The sequence below is a fragment of the Anolis sagrei genome, chromosome 5 (assembly GCF_037176765.1).
Source record: "Anolis sagrei isolate rAnoSag1 chromosome 5, rAnoSag1.mat, whole genome shotgun sequence".
In the NCBI taxonomy this organism is placed as follows: Eukaryota; Metazoa; Chordata; class Lepidosauria; order Squamata; family Dactyloidae; genus Anolis; species Anolis sagrei.
The window spans coordinates 36,500,114-36,525,915 of NC_090025.1; the positions used below are offsets into that span (position 1 = coordinate 36,500,114).

A 25,802-nucleotide genomic window follows, 5' to 3' on the forward strand; every position below is an offset into this window, starting at 1 on the left:
TACTATTTTATATCATGACATTACATTTATTATATACTAGCTGTCTCCTGCCACACTTTGCTGTAGCCCAGCCTGTGTATATGTTTTATGTGTATATAATAATTGGCTCCACTGGCTGCCAATTAGCTTCCGAGCACAATTCAAAGTGCTGGTGTTAACCTATAAAGCCCTAAACGACTCCGACCCAGTTTACCTGTCCGAATTCCGTTCTCCCCTATGAACCATCTAGGTTGTTAAGATCATCTGGAGGGGCCCTGCTCTCAGTCCCACACCCACCTGGTGGGGATGAGGGACAGGGCGTTCTCGGTGGTGGCCCCTCGACTCTGGAACTCTCCCACTGGAGATCAGAACTGCCCCCCCCCCCCCATTCTGTCGTTCAGAAAACAGGTGAAAACCTGGCTATGGGGTTTGGCTTTCGACGAGTGAATCAATATTTCTGTGATCGGATGGATGACGATGAATGACGGACAACGAATTCACTATGACGACTGACCATTGTTATTATGTGATTGCATTTTGCCGTTTTAACATTTTAATTGAATATGTTATATGACGTTTTTAATGATTGTTTTGTGATATTATTGTTGGAAACTGGCCCGAGTCCCCCGATAGAGGGGAGAAGACCGGTATACAAAATTGCTAAATAAATAAATAAATAAAATATAATAATAATACTTTATTTATACCCCGCTACCATCTCCCCAAGGGACTCATTGCGGCTTACATGAGGCCAAGCCCACAGTACATCAGTAAACAAAGGCAATAACAAAAACAATAAATACAAAACAGTTAATATAAATCACATAAACAAAAACAAAAAAACAATAACAGTAACTCACAAGCATTTAAAAACCTATGGCCGGGCCAAATGTATTAATTTAAAATTTAAAAAATAATGCTGGGTATGAACAAGGTAGGATATAACAGAAATAGGGTTTTTCAAAGAGAGATGAGGAAACGCAGTCGATCCTAAATCAATGGTAAAGTGCATTTTGAGGGCATATTGCTAACAGTTTTCCTTATATATATATATATATATATATATATATATACATATACATATATATATATAGGGGGTTGTATATGTGTGTATATATATTTGTGTATTTGTTTTTATGTGTACATGCATATTGTGTATATGTGTGTGCTTGACTATATACATATTTGTGTGTATGTATGTATGTATTTAGAATATTTGTACCCCACCCTTTTCAACCCCCTGAAGGGGGACTCAGGGCGGCTTCCAGCAAGCAACAATTTGATGCCTCAATGTACACATAATAAAATACATAACAAAACCAATAATTATATATAATTAAAAATATTAAGTCAATACAATAAAAAATTACTAATTGTAAATTAAGAACAAAAAATAAACTTCTTAAATATTGTGACTTTTGGGCCCATCCTGTATTTATTTATTATGTTTTCTTTATGATATTTTATTTATTACACACATATATATGGTCATACGTACCACATTTCTTCTATTTTAAGACACCATCAGTTGTAAAAGGAACACTGATTTCAATACTACCAACAGAAATTAAAAGCTTTATTTACATAAAGAAAAAAACATTGAGCCATGGCAGGTAAAGTGCTGTCAAACTGCATAAATGCTGCAGTGTAGATAGAGCCTTATATATCTTCATGCGACAAAGGTACGGTCCTTTTCCTGTCTCCTTGCTATACTTTGAGCTCTGATGGACCTTGTATCTTCCATCTTGCTTTCTCTTCAAAGGCATAAAGATCTGATATTCATCACACACAAAAGGCCACAAAAGTTCATGCTATAGTTGAAAAAATTTATTTATCAAATTGATTCCGACCTAGCACAGAGTTATATTTCCAATAAATAACTTTTATCCTATTTACACATGTAATAGTCTATAGCCGACAAAGTTCTATATACAGACTGGGAATTACATTATCAAGAGCAATTTTCTTTAGTGACTGGCTAATGCAGGGCACCGTTGCCATGCCAGTGCATAAATAGCAAGAACAAAGGCCTCATCTATACTGTCAAATAAAATCCAGATTATCTGTTTTGAACTGGATTATATGGCAGTGTAGACTCATACAATCCAGTTCAAGCAGATAATGTGGATTATCTGCTTTGATAATCTGGATTTTATGGCAGTGTAGAAGGGACCTAATAGTGTTGATATGGAATGTGTGATTATCAGAACTGCATTTCCAACCTAATCTATACTGGGAAGAATGATACATGCAATCTGTTACACCAATCTCAGAATTTTCTTTGTAGCTGGCAAGCAAAATACTACTTTGGCCCCTTCTACACTGCCAGATTATCCAGATTATCATAGTAGATAATCCACATTATTTGCTTTGAACTGGATCATATGAGGCCCCTTCTACACCACCATAAAACCCCCAGATAATATATATTTATAGATATGAATGTATATTTGTCAAAGAAAAAGGAATAAAACTAAATCAACATACACTAGCATTTTGGAGAAGAGGTCAATATAAGAATCATTAATATTAAGGATGAATATATGTCCCATGCATGTGGGTGCTTGTAGAGATTACATGTATAAAATATTTGATTAATTGTTTAACTGGTTTACTGTATGTTTTCTGTAAATGTTTGTTGTGTGTGATATTAATAAATAATAATAATAATAATAATAATAATAATAATAATACCCTGATTACCTACTTTGAACTGGATTATATGGCAGTGTAAACTCATATAATCCAGTTCAAAGCAGATAATGTGGATTATTTGCTTTGATACCCTGGATTTTATATAACAGTTTAGAACGGGTCTTTGTCTTTTGCACAAAATGCATGTAGTTACAGATTCAAAACCCTTAATTTTTACTAGGCTCAATCAGAATCCACAATCAGACTCTTTAAAAGCTAGTGAACTGAAAACATTTTACATGTCCTTTTAAAATTAAGGTTGTGTAAAATGTATTTAGAGTATATATGCCAGTCCTACCAATTGTTATTAAGTCACATTTCCCATATATTATGTATGGAATGTTCTTGGTAAATACCATTTCTAAATATATATATATATACATAATAAATGTAAGTTTTATTCACTAACAATTATTATTATATTTAAAATGATGTAAACAAAGATCTGGATTTGCTGATCTGCATCCTCTACATTCACTTTAGAGATTTCATATTGGTTTCTATACTTCCAGTTCATGAAGCACTATCAAAAAAGGCAAGCAATGTGTTTTGATCATAGCTTCCCAAAATTTCCAGCAGAAGAGGAACTTTGGTTTTCACATTAGTGCCTTTAAATTTAAATTTATCTATGAACAGATCTGTAATCATACCTGAAAATAAAAGAAAAGGAAATTAGTATTATTTTCAGAAGACTGATAAAAAAAAAACAAAAATAAGAGAAGTACTTCATATACAAAATTAAGGGTGAAAAGTCAAGTATTTTACATTGAAGAGCTATCACTGGAATCATTTTGCATCACATGCAGCATGTAGCAAAATGTCTAGTAAGACTCAGCATCTTTTCTAACCACTAAACTCAATGGTAAGTTTGTCATACATTTCAGTGGAAAATATTCTGCACCATATGTTCAGCAATGAGGCCTTGCATTAGCATGGATCAACATTCACACTATTATTTTAGTTTCAATTAGTACCAGATACATAGTTTTTGTTCTTGAGTAAATGCAGAGTCCCCCACAACAGCTGCAATTCACCATCAGCTCTGATACACAGCTTGGATGCTAAAGGTGGAATCCTATTGAAACAATGCACTAGCACAGCTGCTGATGTATGGACTTGCGTAAGAAAACGTCAGAAACCATCTTATACAAGCCATTCCCTGGTGCAAAACCATCCTTAGTGCTACCAATCTGGCACTGCAGCACAACATCTACTGCTTCCCACTATACTGTATTATTTATTATTTACTGTATTTATACCCTGCCTTTCTCACCCAAAGGGGACTCAAAGAGGCTTACATGTAGGCAACAATTTAATGCCAAATAAACAGACACACAAATAAAACACATATGCATAAAAACCAAAAAGTTAAAAACATCTAAACAGTAAAACCAAAAATTAAAGTCACACAGTTTTGTAGGGTCACATCTCTACATTTACATAGTCTTCCACTCCACTTGTAAAGCTAGACTTCTGCATTGATGAACTCAAACTGTATGTGCATAACAAAGTACACAATCCTGATTTTCGTTTGAAATGATGGACAGTACAACTGCAGTTTGAGAGACATCACATACACTTCAGAAATATTTCATATTCTGAAGTACAGTACTGCCCTAGAAACTAGAATCACTCCCTACAAGGGCAAACAAAAGGACACTGAAATAGACACTGACACATTTCTATAATGACAAGGCATCACTACTTCAAAAAAGCAAGAACAGCTAGAGAAAATTAGAACAGTGCTAATAAACTAACCATAAAGTCTTTCAAGCGATGTAGGTTGTTTCTTGTGCTCTTGGGTTAGCTGCTCAGCTTCATCCAAAATGCTGCGGTATTCTGGAATCAGGAAGTCTGTATTTCCTTCATGAGCTTGTAACTCCTTAAATTAATAATAATAATAATAATAATAATAATAATAATAATAAAAGATATTAAAAGGAAGCCATGCTTAAACATGTATGTATTTATAGGAAGCAGAAAGAAGACAAGATTTTCACTTCCTTTTAATTTAAAAAGGTAAAAAGAAAAGTGTTCACAGTCCACCCTTTTGTTCTAGTGCAGTAATTTTGGGTGTGCAGGTACAAAATAGTGATTTGGGCAAACAAGCATGTGCTATGAATCAAGAAACAAGTTGGCTTTTGGGCATACCAGAGCCAAAATGACATTTTCTTTCCCACAAAACTCCACTCCTAATGCTCTAGGAAAATCGTGTTTGATTTTTTAAACATTCATATATATTTGTTTCAACGCAGACACTTTTAATGTACTTCTAACTTTATTTTATAGATTAGATCAGAATGGGAAAAGTAAAGTTCTTCAAATGTTACTAGAGTGCTACTCTCACCATTGGCTGTTCTGGATATGACAGATGGGAGCTGCAATCCAACCACATCTGTTGCTTTGTCTGAAATTAAATCTGTGGAAGTCTTGCAGCAAAACAAACAGTATTACGGAGTACTTTTGCATCCATCCATGACTGTAGTGATGTTGGCTACGATTTACAGAACACATTATATACTAAATCAGCCCATTTACAGTACTTAGTTCACTAAATATTATCTATCCAGACAAGCAGTGTATTCCAACAGTTTGTGGCAAAATCTTTCCCTGTGTGAAATTTAATTGGAGATGCTAATGAGTGTTCCTGGGACCTTGTGTATCTACATCATGTAATCCATTTAATTATAGATTCTCCCTTATAAGCCCTAGCTGCATTTATAACAGGGATATAATGATTTCTAACATAATCTTGCATATTTTCTAGCATTGTCCGTAGATGCCTCCTAGGTCATGTGGCCGGCATGACTGCATGGAGCATTGTTACCTTCCTGGCAAAGCGGTATCTGTTGATCTATTCACATTCACATGTTTTCAAACTGCTAGGTTGGCAGAAGCTGGGCCTAACAGCGGGAGCTCACCCCACTCCCCATATTCAAACTACCAACTTTTCAGTCAGCAAGTTCTGCAGCTCAGTGGTTTAACCTGAGTGGTTTAACTGGGGCTCCATTTTCCAGCTACATATCCATTATTTTGAAATAGCAAAACAGCTCTCAAATATTGGAGAGGAACCAAATCACCAAAAAAGCAGAACAGAAATGAAACAAGCAAAATTATTACAGCAGTCCTTCCACTATACATACATACATACATACACACACACACATACACACACCATGCCAAATACTTACTTTTAAAGCATCTATTAGTTCCACTTTTTTAGCCAGCATCAACTGATATTCTAATTTTGGATGGATTAACTTTAAAGTGTGATTCACAGATATCTCATTTATATCTAGAAGACAATCACAAAAATCAATTAAATCACCTGAATATATTTGTATAAATAAAATAAGTTTAGTTTCCCAAGATAAGAAAACTAAAATCCTTACCACAGGATATATTAAGATTAATTTTCCTTTTAGTAGCTTCTTTAGACAGCACATCTTTTAGAATAGATATTGTGGATATATTGTCAGATTTGAAATATCCTTCCCCTTTCCTGTATTAAGGATTAAAACAATAATCTCGATAACTCTTACTTCTACAAGATTCCATTGTTGACTTCAGTAAGCCTATCTCCTCATACACAAAATATCTTGCCAGGCTGAGAAGGGTAAATGTTAAAATACTACTGGTCAAATTCCAAAATATCACAAAATCCAAAATTAACTACATGGGTGGCTGAGATAGTGATACCTTTCATTTCTGGTAGTTTAATATACTTCGTTTCGTGCAGAGAACCATTAATAATATTTTATAAAATATCCTCAGGTATAAGGTGTACATGAAACATAAATGACTTTCATATCTAGACAGGTTTATATATATCTATTCAAAAATCTTTTTAAAATCTAAAATACGTCTGTTTCTAACATTTTAAATAAGGAATTCTCAACCTAATTTCTAAACCATAAAAATAATAAACTTTTCAAATTATTTCTAGTATTGTTTATCTTTTCTCTGCTTAAATAATATGTATATTTCAGCATGTTATTTACTACTTTTCAAACAAAATAGTGTACTTGAAGAGCTGAACTTCATTTTACCGGTAGGTACATTCAAGTTGTGTATCCAAAAAGGTGTTCTGAAAGTAGAAGCTGACGCTCTCCCCCACAGGTGTCTTTTCAGGAACTTCAGGCAAGCAAAACACGACCCAAGAGTGAACTTCTGCAAAGCTGAACTGGCCTTTGAGGGTCAGTGTATTCATGGGTCTAAACAGTAACAACAAAAACAAGAAAATGTATTTGTTATGACAAAGTAGCAATCTTATTCCCACAATATTTACTTATTATTTATTATTCTACTTATATACTGCTTTTCTCACCCCTGGGGGATTCAAAGTGGTTCACAATATAGTAATGGCAAAATTCAATGCCTCGCATATTTAAAAATAAATCACATATCTAAAATACATATAACTATATATTAGTAGAAAGCATGATAAACAGTTCAGAACCGCTAGGCATTAGACAACAGCTTGATGCATGAGTACCTTGTCCTGCCCTATCTGTCTAGTATCCCACTTTTCTTCCTACACAACATTCAAATATAGCCCAAAAAAAATTCCCAATAGTTTTTAACGAATGTCTGTTTCTCCATTAAGCAAGATAGGAATTGTGGATAACATCTAAACGTTTATCTCAGTGATGTAAAGACCATAACATAATTTATGTATGGTTATATGTATGGTTACGGTCTTGCTTATTTTCAACCTGCACATTTGGATAGAACCAATACCAGGAAAATCAGTAGGTTTTTTTTCTTTTCTTTTTTCTTTGAGAAAAGGTTTGAAACTACTTTTTTAAACCTATGTCCCTATACATACTACAAAACAATAGGAATGGGTGAAATGTAAGAAACCTGCAAGAAGACTAATGCAGCAACCATCGTTTTCCATTTTTATTTTTTCTTGCACTTTTAAACGAGTTTTGGAGGGAGATGTCTTTCTAAAAAAGTAGACCACAAACTACACAAACACGATTTCCAGCCACATCTATGCATATTTTCATATGATGGTTCCACTGAAGCATCTGATGAAAATAACTTGCTTACAGCATTTATAGTGAAGTTCTAGCTAAGCCAGGTTTTCCTTAAAACCGACCTTCCATAAACTTCAGAACACAAGCCTTGAATTTCAACTACAATGGAACATTTGCTCTCAAAACTACCTGTCACGATCAATACAGTGTGTCCTTTGATGAAGTGAAAGTGGCTTAATTTGATATTGTCGGACTTGACAGGTTTTTGGTTGAACTCTTGGAGTCACATATGCTTGCAGTGTCCCATACCGGCCTTCAATTGATAGAATCTGTTCACAGAAAAGAAACAAGGTGTATTTTCTTCAAATTTTGACCAATTTTCAAACATAAAACTTCTAAAGTATGAATCTATCTTCTCTCCTAAAGATAGTGGAATACGATGTTTCATTTCTTCTTACAAGGCTTGCTTCTCATGATTTTTATTGTTATTGAGGCTTTTTGAATTAGTTCTTAAATTTGACTACTCTCTGAACTGTTATTTAAATGCTATAGTCTCAATTAATATGTACAAATTACACTATATTTTACCTTAAGTTCAAGCCTTGTAGTATTTGCTTGACACCGATAAGTGGCGAGAAGGAAGTTACCATTGGGCTGCGGAAGAGGGAAAATTAGAATCAGTAAGCTCCAAAAACGGAAATTCTTCATTTAGGTTTGACTTTGTTTGTAATCATACGGATCTAGATAATATCCATTAATCAGAAACAACAATGAATCACATATTATGGCTTCTTGGGCTCACCTCTGCCCCAGAAGCATTAATAAGCCCTTTAAAAATAGAGGTTGAAGCACTCTGCTTAATAGGGTGGGATTTAGGGGCATGGTAGGTGAGCCATGGGGAGGAGTTAGTGGTGGGAGGGATAGATTGGTGGGAGTTACATTTCAATCCTATCATATGGGAATGCAGGTGAACAGGAGAAGAAAAGTGATAGGTGCCTTACACTTAAAGTATAAATATGTTTGAATAGGAAGCAGAGCAGCCACAACTGTCTGGCTAAAATAATGTAAAGAATTGGAGATGTGGACCCTTACACCAAAGTGAGTCAAGCACTGAAAGGGTTAAATGGATGAAATGACTCAGCAAAAGCTGCAGTTCTATATAAGCAGGTGTGCTTGTAGCTTATTAGGCCTCTGTGTTAATTTGCCTCAGTGGAAGAAAGGTCTCAGTCTGTGAGAAGGCCTCACAGTCTGAGGTAGGCCTTAGTTTGAGAGAAGACTTCAGTATGAGGTAGGCCTTAGTTCTGTGAGAGAAGCCTCTGTGTGAGGTAGGCCTTAGTCTGTGAGAAGGCATCAGAGTGTGAGAAGACCTGGTGTGAGAAGCTTTGGTGAGAGAAGTTCCAGGTTGAAGATGTCATGTGTAAAGTTGTGAGTAAAGCTACTATGTAGAGCTCCTGTGTAATTTCAGTGTGAGAGGAGGCTCTGTGAGAGTGACGCTGTTTATCTGCATAAGAAAGAAGCCCAGCATAGAAGCAACGAAGGAAGTTTAAAGAACTTAATTTGTGTTATAGAAACCCGGTTCTTGTAAATAGTAGTAAAGAACTTTCTAAAATATGTGCACATCCCAAAGTTAAACACTACATTTATAGTAATTATGTGAATGTTTATATCACACATGTCACAAAATACAATGTTACTATTTCCATCTTGTACTCCAAAAGATAATTTTTCTCAGGGCAGTTCAACACACACACAAACACTTCCAACACATTCTAAAAAGGTTTTTTTAAAATACAAATCTTCTAAGGGTCCTCAGAGTGGATACCATTGGAGTACAGAACTTATAACCTGCTCAACTTCAGGTAACATTCTTATTCAAGATCAATTTTGAAATCAACACAGTTTTCCAATAAACTGGTTTATAATAGTATCAAATAAAACCTTAACATAATATACTCCAGAGAATAAAATATATCTTCAACATAGTGTCTGGAACTATCAAGACAGGCTCTAGGATTTTACGTACCTCTGATTCACAGTCAACAACACTAACCACAGCTGAATTTTTATCTACATCCTTTAGGTCTATTGGAACGTCGCACTGTGGAAAAAACAATTTCAAAGTGAATTTATAATTTCAAAGACATCCTATCTCTTTAGGTCGATGACATTGCTCTAGAAATCTTTTATTTAAAAAACCAGATATTAAATCACTGTTGATTTTTTTTAAAATGTCTGTTCAAAGATGCTTTCTGTATTCCTTGTTTTCCTATGTTTTCATTCATATCTATTAGATTAAAGATGAGTGAACATTTTGGCCCTAAAGGCCATGATCTAGTATTAGCGCCAGGAACTTCATAAACAACAGTACTGCCTACCTCTTTCTCACAGTCAATATACAGGGAAGGGGAGATTTAAACATGCTGCCCCTGGCCAAAACTTCCCAGAGATCACAGGGAGTTTCAATGAGATGTTGGTAACCCTAAATTTCACTCTATTTCTGGTGAATCCTCATTTTAGGATTTTTTAATTCGATTATATAGAGCATAACATTACGTATTTACATTACGGAAGGGAAAGGAAAAGACCAAATTATTTCACATATTTAGTCATACCATTCAAATCTGTCCTATAATCTTAGCCTTTCCATTGCTATAATTACCTACTACTTGTATCTATCTGTTTTCCACCTCCTTCTCACCCCTCTCACTCCCAAGAACAGTTGTACCTTTCTTTTTTAAAATATTATTTTATTTGTTCAATCATGAAGATAATCTGATTCCATTCCTTAAATTTTGCTTTCCCCTTTACTCTGGCTATCAGCTCTTTCCATTTAGAGTCCCAATTCCCCTTAGGAATGTTGTGGTACAGCCTGAGGCTGATGAGTTCACTGATGATTTAGAGGGGGTTGTGGGATTTCCTGGGGCACAAAATGATAAAGATTCAAGTCAAGGAAATGAGGCTTCTTTCTGACTCAGAAAGTGCAGGCTTCAAGGTCAGTCAGAGGAGCCAGAAACTGCAACATGAGATAAGGAGTCGAGAGAAGAACTAAGTGATATGGAAAGCACCCAGGGAAAATCGCCTGAATCTATGGAGATCAACAAAAGTCTTTATAGATTAGAGCAGAAAATAGACAGCTCAGGTCAGAGTGATTATGTGGGAAACTTGTGAAGAAAATTCATGAGAAAAGAAATGACTTAATGGGTGCCTATGAATTAGCAAGTTGTTTATCTAAGGGTTCAGGCAACGTAGCATTTCAATGAGAAGCTAGGCATGAGTTCTCTGGTTCTTGTTTCAAGTCAAGCCTCGGATTTGGATTTAAGTATCCTGGAAGTTTTATATGTTCTTGTCTTGATATTCCTTCTCAAATTTTACTTAGTATACTTTTTGTTTGTGGACTAATGCTGTACTTGTGATTGTTTTGGTTATTCTTGGACTGTGTTGCCTTGGAATCTGCATGAGACATTTGGATTACTGTTTGGTTATCACCTATTGCTAACTCTTTTTTGGATCATATATCTACCTTCTTTATTCTTGCTTTTTCATATATTTTGTGTTTTTACAATAAACTGTTTGCTTATATTCTTGTGTGGTGCTGCAGTCATAGGTGTTTCCAGGCCTGAGGTGCAAAAGATATCCAATCAGAAATTTAATTCTCCTTTCCATAATATAATCCTACACCATATAGTCTGCTAAGTGCTCATACCACTTTTGTATTTCCCATTTTGTCTGGTCTTTCCAACCCCTAGCCTCAGTTCCTTGTGCAGCTTCTGTCATATATTTTGTAATATTGGCCCATTCTTTATTCCCACCTTTTTCTTCTATTTCACGTTTTAAAACTTTTTTATTCATCTCTAATTTTATACCTAATATTTCCTCCATCTCACTTTTTATTTTTTGTGCTTTATCACAGTCTCATCACACATGTGTAAAGGTTCATATTTCCCCAACTTTATGCCATCATAGTTTTAATGTATTTTTTTGTATTAAGTGATAGTTGTTGTGGGGTCCGTTGTGTTTCTTTAATCCTAAGCGGTTTAATTTTTTTAAATTGTGTTTATCCAATTTTTGATATCTTTCTCATTGCTATTTAATTCCCTTTCTCTTTCTCTATTTTCCATTTTAAAATTTGATTTAGATCTGCTTCTGGGCTTTCCTTTCTCTTCCATTCTGTTATCCACTGTGTCATAGGTGTATCCTTGTGGCTCCAGTGTCCACGTCAGTTCTCAGATAGTATGATAGTCTATGACACAGATACTTTTAACATTTAAGGAACTTTAAGGTAAAAATAACATCACAGATTTTGAAAAAATATATATAACATCTCTAAAAAAACAAACATATTTAAGTGCCCAAGTCCAAAATGCAGTTTAAACCATCTCTTACCTGTAGCAAGACAATATCAATTGCTGCCTGGACCTCTAAAACAAGGCTGTAGCTGGCATCATCCCTATTCAATGTAAATTTGTCATTTATACTAAATGTTGGCACGGTTGAAACTGCAGTGCTGGATAGTGAGGACTGTTGGTATTTTTCACGCTCTTGAAGCACCTTGATCTGTAGTTGTTCCAATTCATTCCTTTTGCAAAAGACAGAATTTTGAGCGAACTTTAAGTTCTGCTAGAGTACCATTTTGTGTTTTTGAAAAAAAATGATTTTTCTGTTTTCTTTTTTCAAGGAAACAGAAATTATTTTACATATGTTAAACCTCTAATTCTCACAAGAATACTCTTATTTATAGGTTAAATAAAGCCACAAACAGGTTTTAGGGTCAAGTGTTTCCTCACCGCTCTTTTCATGCTTCAGCACAAAGGGCCTGGACAGTACTGTCAATGTTCCCTATTACATTCAAAACAGGGATCTTTGGCTTAAAGTCAGTTAACAAACCATACAAGTTAACAAGGATTAAATCCTCGGTTATTTGGTTTATTAAATTAACATTAAGCTATAGTTTCAAGGTTTTGGTAACATGAAACCATAATCCAAAACTAGGTTATAAAGGGAGGGGGTGACTGGAGGAGTGCTCAACCTCAGCTCTTTCAGAATTACAATAAACCATTATTTAGAAAGCATATAACTTTCATTTGGTTGTTGTAGGTTACCAAACAGGTATAATATCTTGTGAGACTTAAAAAAGAGTAAAATTTTAGAGATGTTTACTGAAAACAGATGGTGCAAAGAAATTTATAACTGAAACATATCAGAAATATTAAAAACTAACTAGGTATTTTTAATTCCAAAAATGTGAGTCAAGCACTGAAAGGGTTAATGGATACAATGACTCAGCAAAAGCTGCAGTTCAATATAAATAGTAGGGCTGGGCGGTTTCGTTTCGTTAATTCGTAATTCTTTAAAAAATCGTTATTTTTTTGTTAACGAAGCGATAACGAACCATTCTGGAGCAACTTAAAAACGAAAATTTTTCAATTCGTTTCGTAAATGCTTCGTATTTCATTATGTATTTGTTTCGTTATTGGTTTGAGGTCGTTTCGTTATTATTTCCGCATGTCTGGGGCAAGTTTTATAGTTGTTTTTTGTTTAATTAGTGAAAAAAAATATAATATCACACCAACAGTCAACAACAGAGGGAGAGGGAAGCTTCAGAAGTTCCCCCTGTCCCATTTGGAGGTTTTTTAGCGTATTGCGCGGTCGCGTCCGCCATTAACGAATCGATTCGTTATTGTTTCGTTATTGTTTTGTAATTTTTTTACCATTTACGAAATTTCGTAAATATCGAACTTTTTTTTTAAAAAAAAATCGGAATTCTTTTAAATATTGAAACGCAAAAAACCCCAAAAAACGAATTGATTTTAGAAACAAATTTTCCGTTGTTACCCAGGCCTAATAAATAGGTGTGCCTGTAGCTTAGTTCGCCTCAATCTGTGTGAGGTCTCTTTGGGAGAAGGGCCTCAGTGTATTACAATTTATTTATTTAAAACATTTATATGTCGCCCTTCTCACCCCGAAGGGGACTCAGAGTGGCTTACAAGGTATATATTACATACAATATATTATATGATTAGCATAGTACAATATCAGCATTAAACATTGCTATATTGCACCATACCACTATATCGTAATATTGTTAGTAATATTACATGTAATGTAAATATATAATATCATATTATTATTATTATTATATTGCATTACATTATAATATTATAAATATTATATGTATACATATAATATTATATTATATTATTAGAATAGCACAGGAGACAAGGTGGAACTGTTCCCTGGCTCCCTCTCTCTTCACTCTGGCCCAGAGCGGCAGCAGGTGCTGGGGAGAGGGGTCTCCAGCTGATGATATGTCCAGGAGACAAGATGTATGAGAAACAAGCCCAGCATGGAAGCAAATAAAGTATAAAGAACATTATTTGTGTTATGGAAAACTTGTTTTTGTAAATAGTGCAATGACAAAGAAAAGCCTATGGAAGAGATAACATTGGTCTCTGCAGGGGTTTTTTTTCTTTTTATCACTTTGGGCTACTGGTGCTGGGCCACGTGGCTGCTAATAAGTTACTCTGCTGTACATTTATGAGGAGGGTCTTTTGTTAACAAGCCCATTCAGTCAACAAAACATTGGTGCTGCTAATGAATCACTGTGATGAAATCTACCTTTAAGATGACAAGGCCAAAGCCTGCATGACAGTAGCTGTCATCTTGGAAGGCAGGCAGAGCAGGAGGAGGAGTCAAGCCGACTCCTGATTGGGTATAGCAATTGGGGGAGGAGTCGGTTGAGAGAGGGAAATAAGCTGTCAGCTCTTGACAGAGAGAGAGAGAAGTGTCTTGACATCAGACAAGGAAGGTTGTGATTTTAAGATAGGAAGTTACAGTAGGGATCTGACAGGGAAAGAAAGTTTTAAGTGAGCCTTTAGAATAGGGAATAAGCAGACAGACAAGGGCTAGGGTTACTGGATTAGTAAGATCAGTAACAGAGAGACTTGTCTGTTTATACTGAGGAAAAGTATAAGGGTGCTTATTTGCCTTGTGGGAGAGACAGACAGGGATCTGTTCTCAAGTGATATTGTGTCTAAAGATAGAGCAGTGTGTTGAAGGAATCTCACAGTTGATCAAGCCTTTACTGTCAGTGGAACTACTTGTTTAAGTAACTAAGTCTCTCTAACTGAATTGCGTTTCTGTACCCCTCATGCTGTGAGGTGATATTTGTTCCAAGTTCAATAAACTCTTTCTTAGTTCACTGTTAACTGGTGTATGCCTCAGTCTATCCATTTCCTCAGAACTCACTCTGTCAAACCCATTTTAAAGTCCAGTCATCCAGTGGAGAAGCAACAGAAGAATTAAGCGCTCAAACACACCTTACCTAATACACATTCACACCTTTGGTTCCTCAGGCCAATAATTCTGGCAGTAATACCTCACAAGAACATCGGTCATTTATAATATTTTATTCTCCCTTGCCTTGAGGGGCAGAGGTGGGATTGATTGCTTGTCCCCCCTGCCTAGATATCCTTTAATTTAGCTACAATCACTATTAGGTTTCTGTTGGGCATGTAAGCGAAATTACCAAGGATATAGGTATTACATAAATAGCAAGCTTGAATGTGTACAAAGACTGAAAAAGTTGTTATTGTCTATATTTTAATATTTATATTACCTTAAGGATAAAACCTTGTTCTGCATGTCATGGGACAGCTTTAATCCATCCCCTGATCCACACTCTCGGTGGATAGGCTCTGTAGTTAATCCTGTCACCCATCCTGAAAAAATATATGTAATCATGAAAGACATATAAATAATTTTTTAACTGTATCTTCTCAAAAAAGATAGCAACTGATAAAGAGTTCCAACTAGAAATCTTGGGTCTAAGGCTGCTACCTAATCTACTGAGTTACCATGGACTGATCAAGCACAGGACTCAAAGCCTTATTCAAATCCATAAAAAGATTGTTCTGCTTGCTGCACTTCAGAGCCCACCATCTCTAGCACAAGCTAATAACTTTAGGAAATTTGAACTGGAGAAAAACACTGATTGATTTCTTAAAATATTGATATTATCCTGTACCACAACCGTGCAAGTAAAACAGTACTGACATACATGTAAAACAGTATCAAGGTGTATACAAGCAGAATAATAAAATCAGTTTAAAAGAACTGCAGATTTTAAACAATCACAAAATAATTCCAACAGGCTAAAATATTCAGAGGGCCATGTGGTCCTCCCCTGTCCAAGAGGCCCTCCAGGTTCAAATTTTTACTCTACCAAGAAATCCACAGAGTGGCATCCAGAAACTCAGAATCAGAGTGTTAAAATGATAAGACCCGTGCTTTTATAAACTTATATAATGAAGTTTCACTCCATTATTCTGAATTATTTCCCCTCTTAAATGTGTGATAGATATATCCATGTGTTTTAAAACAATTTTAGCTTTTAAAAACCTGAATATGTTGATGCTACGATTTCATCATAGCCTTCCTTCCCAACACAGCCACCTTGGACAGATGTGACACTTTCTGAAAAGGTCTGAAAATCAAACAGAGAAAAAAATGAGGCAAGTATATCCCCCCCCCCCCCCCCAGATTTCAATTTTAAGATTTTTAAAAGATGTAACTATTGTGAAGGGAAAAGATGCACAGCTTTAAACATCATTTTTAAAAAGTGCTATGGTATTGGGTATGTGGATAAAAACAGAAGACAAGTGCTTAATAATAAAGCAGAACTATAAATGGAGAGATGGAAAGAAAGGCAAAGATTAAAAGAAATGGACAACCAGGATTCAGCTCAAGACAGTCGCATCTTTAGATTGTCTTGTAAGCCAGTGTGAATAAAACAATCTAAGATGGAAGGTTTCTACATGTCAATACATCACATATAGTATATGAAGGTAAGTTTTGGTCTTGGCCAAACCTCTCTCCAAACACTGATAAAAGCTTTGAAAATTATGATGGGGAAAATATACGGGAAAAATATATATAGTGGGTTTTTTTAAAAAAAAAACAACTAGGATATTTAAATAAAATGTTATTTGAGGCAATAGGTCTCCATAACAAACTTACATATTCATATCTGAGAACAGGGCTCTTTGAATTTTCAAAGCCATAGACTTCCAGCATTCCATCATCTCGACCAATAAGCAATTCCTTAACTCCATCTCCCAAAATGTCAAAGCTGTCCATACACAAAATGCCTGGAAAGCATAGGATTCAACATGGAATGCAATTTCATCTTTTACATTTTATTGGCAGTTTTGCATTTTTAATGCAATATTCCCATTCAACACATAACAAAGTGGAGAATGGGGGAGATCTCCTTCAGGTAGTCTTTGGCCTCATCTGCACTAACCAATCAATGCAGTTTAAAATCAGGATTGAAGAAAGTGGTTTCACTGTTCGGGTGATTACATAGAAAATTCTGGAACCAGGTTGAGGCACAGAGAGTGATTGATTACACAAACCAAGGGTACTGATGGGTGCTTTCTTAGGCCACTACTAAACTGCTCTATATCCCAGGATCTGATCCCAGATTATCTGCTTTATACTGGATTATATAAATCTCCACTGCCAGATAATCTGGGATAAGCAGATAATCTGGGATCAGATCCTGGGATATAGGGCAATGTAGAAGGGGCCTTACATGCGCTTTCGTGAGAGTTTGTTGTCTGGCTGCTGCAATTTGAAGCCAGCATCGAATTAAATTAAATGGTCAGTGCAGATGGGGCCATGATGTTCCCTCTTCCTCCAAAACAGATGCTGCCCATTTTTAATTGAGACATAGTTCACCTAACAATATATACACCAAAGATTTGCAGGAACTGGAAGGAAAACTGACAGTTGTTTTTCCTGTTCTGGAGCTGTCCTAGATCTGTTTTAAGAAGTATGCCAAGAGATATTATTTCCAGTCAACATTGTACATCTAAATATTAAAACAAATGACATGCAAGTGGATGATAAATCCCATTGTTTCTAAGTGAATAGAATAAGTTTCTTATATCTTAAAAGTTATATCTTAAATTGAAATTGTAAAGAGAGTTGTCTATTTACTTCATGCTGCCTCAACTGTGGCATCACTTAATCTGTGATAAAACATTAAGGCACTTACCACCTCTTTTTTTCTCATTACCAATTTTCCACTTCTCTACTGGGGAAATACCAGTAATTTCTACCAGACCAATATTACCATCAGATGTTCCAAATAAAACCTCTTCACCAGTGTCACCTAATAACAGAAATTAAAAGTATTGTGAGAGGGTGAATAACTGGATGTGCTTTGCACAGTGAGTTTACAACCAGTTGCACCCTGCACAATCTCTTGCGCAACAAGATGTATGGCCAGCTACCATTCTTAAGCTAACTCTGAAAATATGCAACCAGTAACATAGCAGACCTTGGCTATGACAATGATATAATAGGAAACAGGCCCGTGTCTCTAATTAAAATCAAGTATGATGCATCAAAAAACTCTGCTTACCACCATTTCCATTCTTCAAAGCCAAAACAGAAGGGGGACCAGGGACTTCCATTTCATACAGTAAATCTGACCCCTCAGGAAAATGAAATGGAAACACTATTAATTCTAATGCTTAACTATTTCTTTCTCTCATTTTACATTAAAACACAGAAAATTGTTTATAAAAGCAACAGCTTTTGAAAGTGGAATTGTGTTCCTCCCTTTAGTATTGGATAAAAATGGGGTGTAATTCATGCAATTCAACCCAGAACCATGGTCTTACTCTGGAGTCAGGCATAGTTACATTAATGCAAAAAAAGAGAGATAATAATGTCAAAGGGAGGCTGCAGGAAAGTGGAAAAATTGTGAGTATCTCCAAGCTTGCATTCTACATACTCTGCTGCTGCAAAAAATCTCCTTCCGTATGACCATTCTTCTTAGAGACAAGAAAGAGAAGAACATTGGATTTTTTTGTAGCAGTCTGCTTTTCTCCACTGGGGCAGGTGGGATACAGTAGCAAGACAGCAAAGGAGTGGGAAAGGGCTCTTATAGTATCAGATTCTCTGAGCCCGAGTACGATAGGGATTCATAAGTTTCTCTCACCCACTACCACCATGAGCGTGGTGAGGCTTAAAAATCCCTATCAAGTCCACAGCCCTTGGCCTCCTCCCTCCCTACATCCCTCCATCCGCCCCAGGCTCCTTCTACACTGCCATATAATACCTATTTATCAAAGCAGATAATCCACATTATCTGCTTTAAACTAGATTATATGACTCTTCACTGCCATATAAGCCAGCTCAAAGCAGATAATCTGGATTTTATATAGAAGAGCCCCCAGACACAAGACAACACCTGCCTGCCCTCCTCCTACCTCTCCATCCCATCTCCTTCCCCACATGTGTCCTCCCTCCTTCTGCTCCTCAATTCCACCCCCTTATGATAATGGCAAGAAGCAAACAAGGTTTACCTGCAGAACTCTAAGAACTCTGTCTTGACATGCCAATATGGGTGTAATGCAAGACAGTTTCTCTACCGGTAGACAGATAACATCATTTATTTTATCTCCTGATAAGTAGTAGTGTTGGTCCTTACAGTCACAGTAATGGTTATAAATATAGCTTGCACCAAGAAAGAGATCTGATCCAGATATATGCCTAAAACAATAGCAATTATAATAAATAATTAGTTACCACCATGATCATTAAATTTTAACATTTTTTAATTGCCATCTCTGTATATAAACTTTTCATACAGTAGGGCCCAAACTACATAAATTTAAGGGGGCAAATGTTCCCACTACAAATCATTTCCTCCTCAATCCTAAATAGCCACCATTTATTTATTTATTTATTTAACATCCCGCTTTCTCACTCCATACAGAGACTCAAAGCAGCTCACAATTAAAAAAAATACAATACAACTTAAAATTTACTAATATACAATAATAAAACAGTATTATCATTATATATTATATATTATCAGCAGAATTATATGTAATATATTAGAATTATCATATTACAGTATTAGTATATATTATTATTAGTTTTATATTGTATTACATTAAAATATTATTATTATTATTTTACTGACACAAAAATACAGTATGTTACAGCAAACGAGATATATGTTTTATTATTAGTATAGCAAAATATTAGTATTATATATTATTATATTGTACCATACTACTATACTGCAATATTATTAGTAATATTATATATTATATTTAATACATAATAATTATATTATATTGTACTGTATTAGGTCTCGGCGCAAATATTATTGCAGATGTAGACCATGGACTATCATTCTATACATTTCCATATCCACATATCTTGGACCTTTAAAATCTATTAAGTCAGAAAAATAAATGCGGTCAAGATGAATTAAATACTTGCTGTCACAACTGATTAGGTTTTACTCCTTCATATTTATGGAGTAACATTAGTTTGTGATATTTTTCTCATTCATTGCTACTCTGTGACATTTAGCAGGGTTTTATTCAACATAATATTTATATTCCATAAATTCCATACTTTGTCAGCACATCTGAACAGCAGGTAAATATTAGTTTGATTTTAATTAAAATTGCATATTCATGAAATAAGGTCTTATTGCTTTTGAAATGATTCAAGTGATTTTGAAATGATTTTTATATAGAAAAATTCTGGGAACTCTATTCTAAAATTCTAGGGATAGTCTGGATGTTACTTTTCCCTCCCTAAACATCTTTGATAAATAGGAATTGTTCGTACTGGCTCTACCAATTTCAGTGCTCTTGCATGTAAACAACAAATCCTATTTAACTGGAGATGACACCAGCAACAAGTGTGTGTATGCCACAGATTGCACCATCCATGTTAATCTTTCAAATTATTTTTTAAACTGCTCTTTGGTTCCAACTATATGACATATTTTAACTAAATGTATTACCAACATGTCTTTTAATGGTGGAAATTGTACTTGTTCATTTAATAATTGTATGATTACTGTCTGAAGCATTTTTCTATAGTGAAGATGGACAAGTTTGAAAAGTTAGAGGGGCATATTAGCTCCCTAGGAAACTTGGAGGGCTGCACCTGGTCCTAGAAAAGAAATTAAGGAAATGCCCCCAAATGCCTCTACATTTTCATAATGTTTTAAATTTCAAAAAAAAGTTTTTAGGTTTCATAAGGCTTACTGTACTAGTTACCATTATATTGTCATTTAGAGTAAGCAACTATATTCAACCAGCATTCATATCAAAATAATCAGTTTATAGCACATCTGACCTTACTAAAACTAGCGGTTTTATGTCAAACTATCTTAAAATTCACATCGACATCAATTACAGCAAATTAAAGCATTACGCACATAAGGTCGAGAGAGTACTGGGAAAAACTAGAAGACTTGATTTGATCTAATTATGATTTAATTTAATTTTGGCTGAGCTGAAGTGTTACCTTTTTCAACATTAACTTGCAATTAAACTGATTAGATTTGAATGACTCAGCTAATTTCCACATTTATTATTGTAACTACTTCAATTAAAGTCAGTGTATCTATCCATCCATATCCTACTGAATAACGGTATAAAATGTGCAAAAACATGTTTAAGTTTCGAGACAAAGAAAGAGTGCATAGTATTATTTAAAAGGAAACTAAACTATAACAAATCTTTGAGTCACCCACTAAGATAAAAATCACAGTATCACATCCAAGTACTACTAATGTGATTTCTGATATACATACATAGCTTTGATGTTCTCAGTGAGGTTCGTATTGAATGAAAGAAACTGTTTCCCTTTCTTTGTGAAACCTCTAACCTCAGATCCTGCAGCCACAAAAATTTTCTCCTGAAGTGTATTAAGAGCACCTCCCAGTTCGAGTCTTGCAATTTTTTCCCCTGGCAAGGTCTTGAATACTGGCTATTCGGGGGAAAGGAAAACAGTGTTTAAAATAATCACAATTCTTAATATGATTTTAAATACATGTATTATTTTCATTATTATTATATAATGCAATACATATTTTAAATATATGATGTTACAGTTTACTATTTATAAAGATGAGTGTCCCTTAATGAAATTAGACAGTCCCTGAGTTACAAACATCTAACTTACAAACAGCTGATAGTTAAGAACAGGGATGAGACACCAGGAAGTGAGAGAAATATAGCCCTTGGAAGAGAAACTCACTCCTGAAAGAGTTATTATGGGGAAAAGATATCTCAACTGAAGTTTCATCACCAATCCTTGATTCTAAAGCAAGACACATTTTTCAAAATCCACTTCAACATTTCTATAGTTTCACATATGCACTAAATGTATGGAACATATCCCCCTGCAGAAATGGGCATCTTAGTATAATTTACTTTGAATTGTGTTCAGAAGTTCACAGATGGCTTTTACAATTGCTAAATTACAAGTTAAAGGTTCTTGTCCATATCCGTTCCTGTAATGTAATGCACTGGTTTTTGTATCACCCTCAAAAAAGGGTCCAATACAGAGCACATCATGATAGCATCTGTGATCAACATGGCATAGCCATGAATCCTGATAACCAGACGCTTGTTTTTGAAAGTCTTATACACAACTCCATGTTATGACAAGGGGTATGTATGCACAGAATTCACCAATATGCTTCTACACGGAATTGTTTGCTAATATTAAAAATCCATAATAGAAAACAGTTATAGAATTATTTTTCATTTCCTCAAACAATCATATGCCATAACTAGTATAAAATCATGTTTTGATAAATACTAAAGAAATATATTAAAAAAACTATGCAACAGGAATTCTCTCCACTGATGAAGAAGTGACTTACCACAGATTCTCCTTTTTTGATACCAAAACAGGTAACAACACCATCATGATCTCCAATTACAACCTTAAAAGAAAATTAAGTAAGAAGCTATTACTACATTTAATAGGACTGTTCAGGAAATAATTAAAAAGGCCGCAGTCTATCTAAATCTTTTTTACCAAGACTTTTGCCTCTTTTACCAAGTTCAACTTTTCTGACTATGTGGCTGCTACTCCATCATCATTGTTTTGAAGGATTAAAACATATATCAGGTAAATATTTTCTTAGAAAAACACTACTTGCATTGGGTATCTCTAATAAATGTAATAATAATAATAGAGTAAAATAATAAATGTTGTAATAACGATAGAGTAAAAGAATAAATGTAATAAAATAATAATAATAATAATAGAGTAAAATAATGTACAAAATGTAATAGTAATAATAATAATAATAATAAATAGAGAACATTAATAAATGTAATAATAATAATAATAATAATAACAGAGTAAAATAATAAATAACCTTGACTCGAGTATAAGCTGAGGGGGGCTTTTTCCGCCTAAAAAAAGGGGCTGAAAAACTCGCCTTATACTCAAGCATATGCGGCACTTTAAAGAAAGTGGTTTTTGTACCTTCTGTGTTGCTTTGCGTCCTGAAGCAGGAAGCAACCTCATGGTCTTTTGAGAAGTCACACCAACCTAATTGAAAAAATTTTCACTTTGTCATTAGTATTCCAAGTCATACTTTTCAAAATGAATTGACATTGATTGATAAATATATTAAAACATTTGTTTATATGAAAATATAGACAAAGGCATCATTAGGCCCAGTCATTTGAACATTTTCCCAAAGGCTATACTACTTCAGGAGAAAATGCTTCTAGAGCATAGCCATACAGCCCAAAAAACCTACAACAACCCAGTGCAGTGTCAGCTGCATTAAGATCACTCTGACCAAAAGATCATGAGTTCGAAGCCAGCCCGGGTTGGAGTGGGTTTCCAACCAATTGTGTAGCCTGTTGTCGACCTTTGCAACCCGAAAGACAGTTGCATCTGTCAAGCAGGAAAATTAGGTACCACCTTAAAGTGTGGGGAGGCTAAATTAACTAATTTATGAGGCTATAAAAAAGACTCCAGCAAGCACTCCAGCAAAAAGCATGCGGGGAATGCGGAAGTACTTCATCAGTGTCGCAGATGGGACGATGAAAGCGACAGCTCCCCTGGCGGCCAGAAAAAGTTAAATAGCCTTTGTCTATGTCTGTATATGTTGTATATCAAAATTGGCATTGAATGTTTGCCATATATGTGTAATCCGCCCTGAGTCCCCTGCGGGGTGAGAAGGGCGGAATATAAAAGCTGTAAATAAATTATACACACACACACACACACACACACACACACACATATATATATATATATATATGTATATATATATATGCAAAGCCAGAATGGGGGATGCCTGGCTTGAGAGCAGTACGTGTGAAAAAGATCTTGGGAGTCCTCGTGGACAACAAGTTAAACATGAGCCAACAATGTGATGTGGCAGCAAAAAAAGCCAATGGGATTTTGGCCTACATCAATAGGAGCATAGTGTCTAGATCTAGGGAAGTAATGCTACCCCTCTATTCTGCTTTGGTTAGACCACACCTGGAATATTGTGTCCAATTCTGGGCACTGCAATTCAAGAGAGATATTGACAAGCTGGAATGTGTCCAGAGGAGAGCGACTAAAATGATCAAGGGTCTGGAGAACAATGGCTTCAAACTACAAGAGAGGAGATTCCATCTGAACATGAGGAAGAACTTCCCGACCGTGAGAGCCGTTCAGCAGTGGAACTCTCTGCCCCGGAGTGTGGTGGAGGCTCCTTCTTTGGAAGCTTTTAAACAGAGGCTGGATGGCCATTTGTCAGGGGTGCTTTGAATGCAATATTCCTGCTTCTTGGCAGGGGTTTGGACTGGATGGCCCATGAGGTCTCTTCCAACTCTTTGATTCCATGATTCTATGATACACAGATATATACACACATATACACACACACAAAACACACATACACAGACTGGGCCACAGCAACACGTGGCAGGGGGTGGCTAGTCTATCAATAAAAACGTTATGTTCGTTTATGGGATTAACATTACTGGATGAATTGGCATCAAATTTGGACACAATACACATTTCAGGCCAACGAGTGACCATCACTCATAAAAACATTGAAAAACACAGCTTGTTGTTTTGTTTATGTATTGTTGGGCTTGGTCTCATATAAGCCACTCCGAGTTCCTTGGGTAGATGGTGGCGGGGTGTAAAGTTGTTGTTGTTATTATTATTATTATTATTATTATTACTGTTATTACTTTTGTTTTCAGAAGATCATAGAATCATAGAGTTGGAAGAGACCTCATGGGCCATCCAGTCCAACCCCCTGCCAAGAAGCAGAAAAATTGCATTCAAATCACCCCTGACAGATGGCCACCCAGCCTCTGTTTAAAAGCTGCCAAAGAAGGCGCCTCCACCACACTCTGGGGCAGGGAGTTCCACTGCTGAACAGTTATCACAGGAAGTTTTTCCTAATGTTCAGATGGAATCTTCTTTCTTGTAGTTTGAAGCCATGGTTCCGAGTCCTAATCTTCAGGGCAGCAGAAAACAAGCTTGCTCCCTCCTCCCTATGACTTTCTCTCACATATTTATACGCATAACCACATATATATACGAAATCACACATATACACAAATATATACACGCATATAAAGACACACAAAGCACATATACACAGACTGGGCCACAGCCACGCGTGGCAGGGACGGCTGGTCTATCTATACCCAAACCCCAGAAGTTTCAGATCTCATTTCTATGCAGCACATGAGGAACTTGCCCACCCAGCATCTTTGGCTCCAGAGACCTTAACACAAAGCAACATCAAGACGGGAAAATCACGCTCTTTTATGTGTATCCTGTACCTGGAGATAATCCACCCGGTTCAGGCATAAATCCATGATGGCGAAGCTTCGGCGGCTCCCCTTCTCTGCCAAGAATGCCTCTCCAGGCCTCCGCCAAAGCCTCCGTTACCATGGCTACGATTCCGGCCTACGTCAGGCTCTGCCATCTTTGGGTTTCAATTGGGCGCGGCGTGAAGCGGAGAGGCGGGCTCGCCTTTGGACGCGCGCTGTCATTGGACAAGGAGACGGCCAATCCAGCAAAATCCTTTATCTAAGGAGTACTGAGGGAAGATCATCTGGGATTTTAAGACACTGAAAGAAGGCTGGAGAGGCCCTCAAGAGTCTTCCTAGGGCTCTTCCACACAGCTCTATATCCCAGAATATCAAGGCAGAAAATGCCACAATATCTGCTTTGAACTGGATTATCTGAGTCCATACTACCATATATTCCAGTGTGTCCAGAGGAGGGCGACTAAAATGATCAACAAGCCCTGTGAGGAGCGGCTTAAAGAGCTGGGCA

At 35.8% G+C, this 25,802-nt stretch overlaps 1 protein-coding gene across 2 annotated transcripts; it reads right to left on the reverse strand.

Moving 5' to 3' along the window:
* Window positions 1-1,791: 1,791 nt before the first annotated feature.
* Window positions 1,792-25,450, reverse strand: BBS7 (Bardet-Biedl syndrome 7). Of its 2 annotated transcripts, XM_067468673.1 has the most exons (19): window positions 25,304-25,450; window positions 22,983-23,048; window positions 22,369-22,431; window positions 21,292-21,467; window positions 19,031-19,217; window positions 18,082-18,154; window positions 17,713-17,829; window positions 16,671-16,801; window positions 16,053-16,137; window positions 15,271-15,373; window positions 12,039-12,231; window positions 9,679-9,753; window positions 8,244-8,309; window positions 7,845-7,984; window positions 6,723-6,887; window positions 6,066-6,175; window positions 5,865-5,968; window positions 4,432-4,555; window positions 1,792-3,323 (listed from the first exon to the last, which is right to left on the reverse strand). In XM_067468673.1, exons 1-19 carry the CDS (start codon window positions 25,337-25,339, stop codon window positions 3,187-3,189), a joined length of 2,151 nt encoding a protein of 716 aa, XP_067324774.1. In that variant the 5' UTR covers window positions 25,340-25,450; the 3' UTR covers window positions 1,792-3,186. The 2 variants fall into 2 exon arrangements, with proteins under 2 accessions (XP_067324774.1, XP_067324775.1); XM_067468674.1 differs by lacking the exon at window positions 25,304-25,450 and having other exon boundaries at window positions 21,366-21,467; window positions 22,983-23,050.
* Window positions 25,451-25,802: the final 352 nt, after the last annotated feature.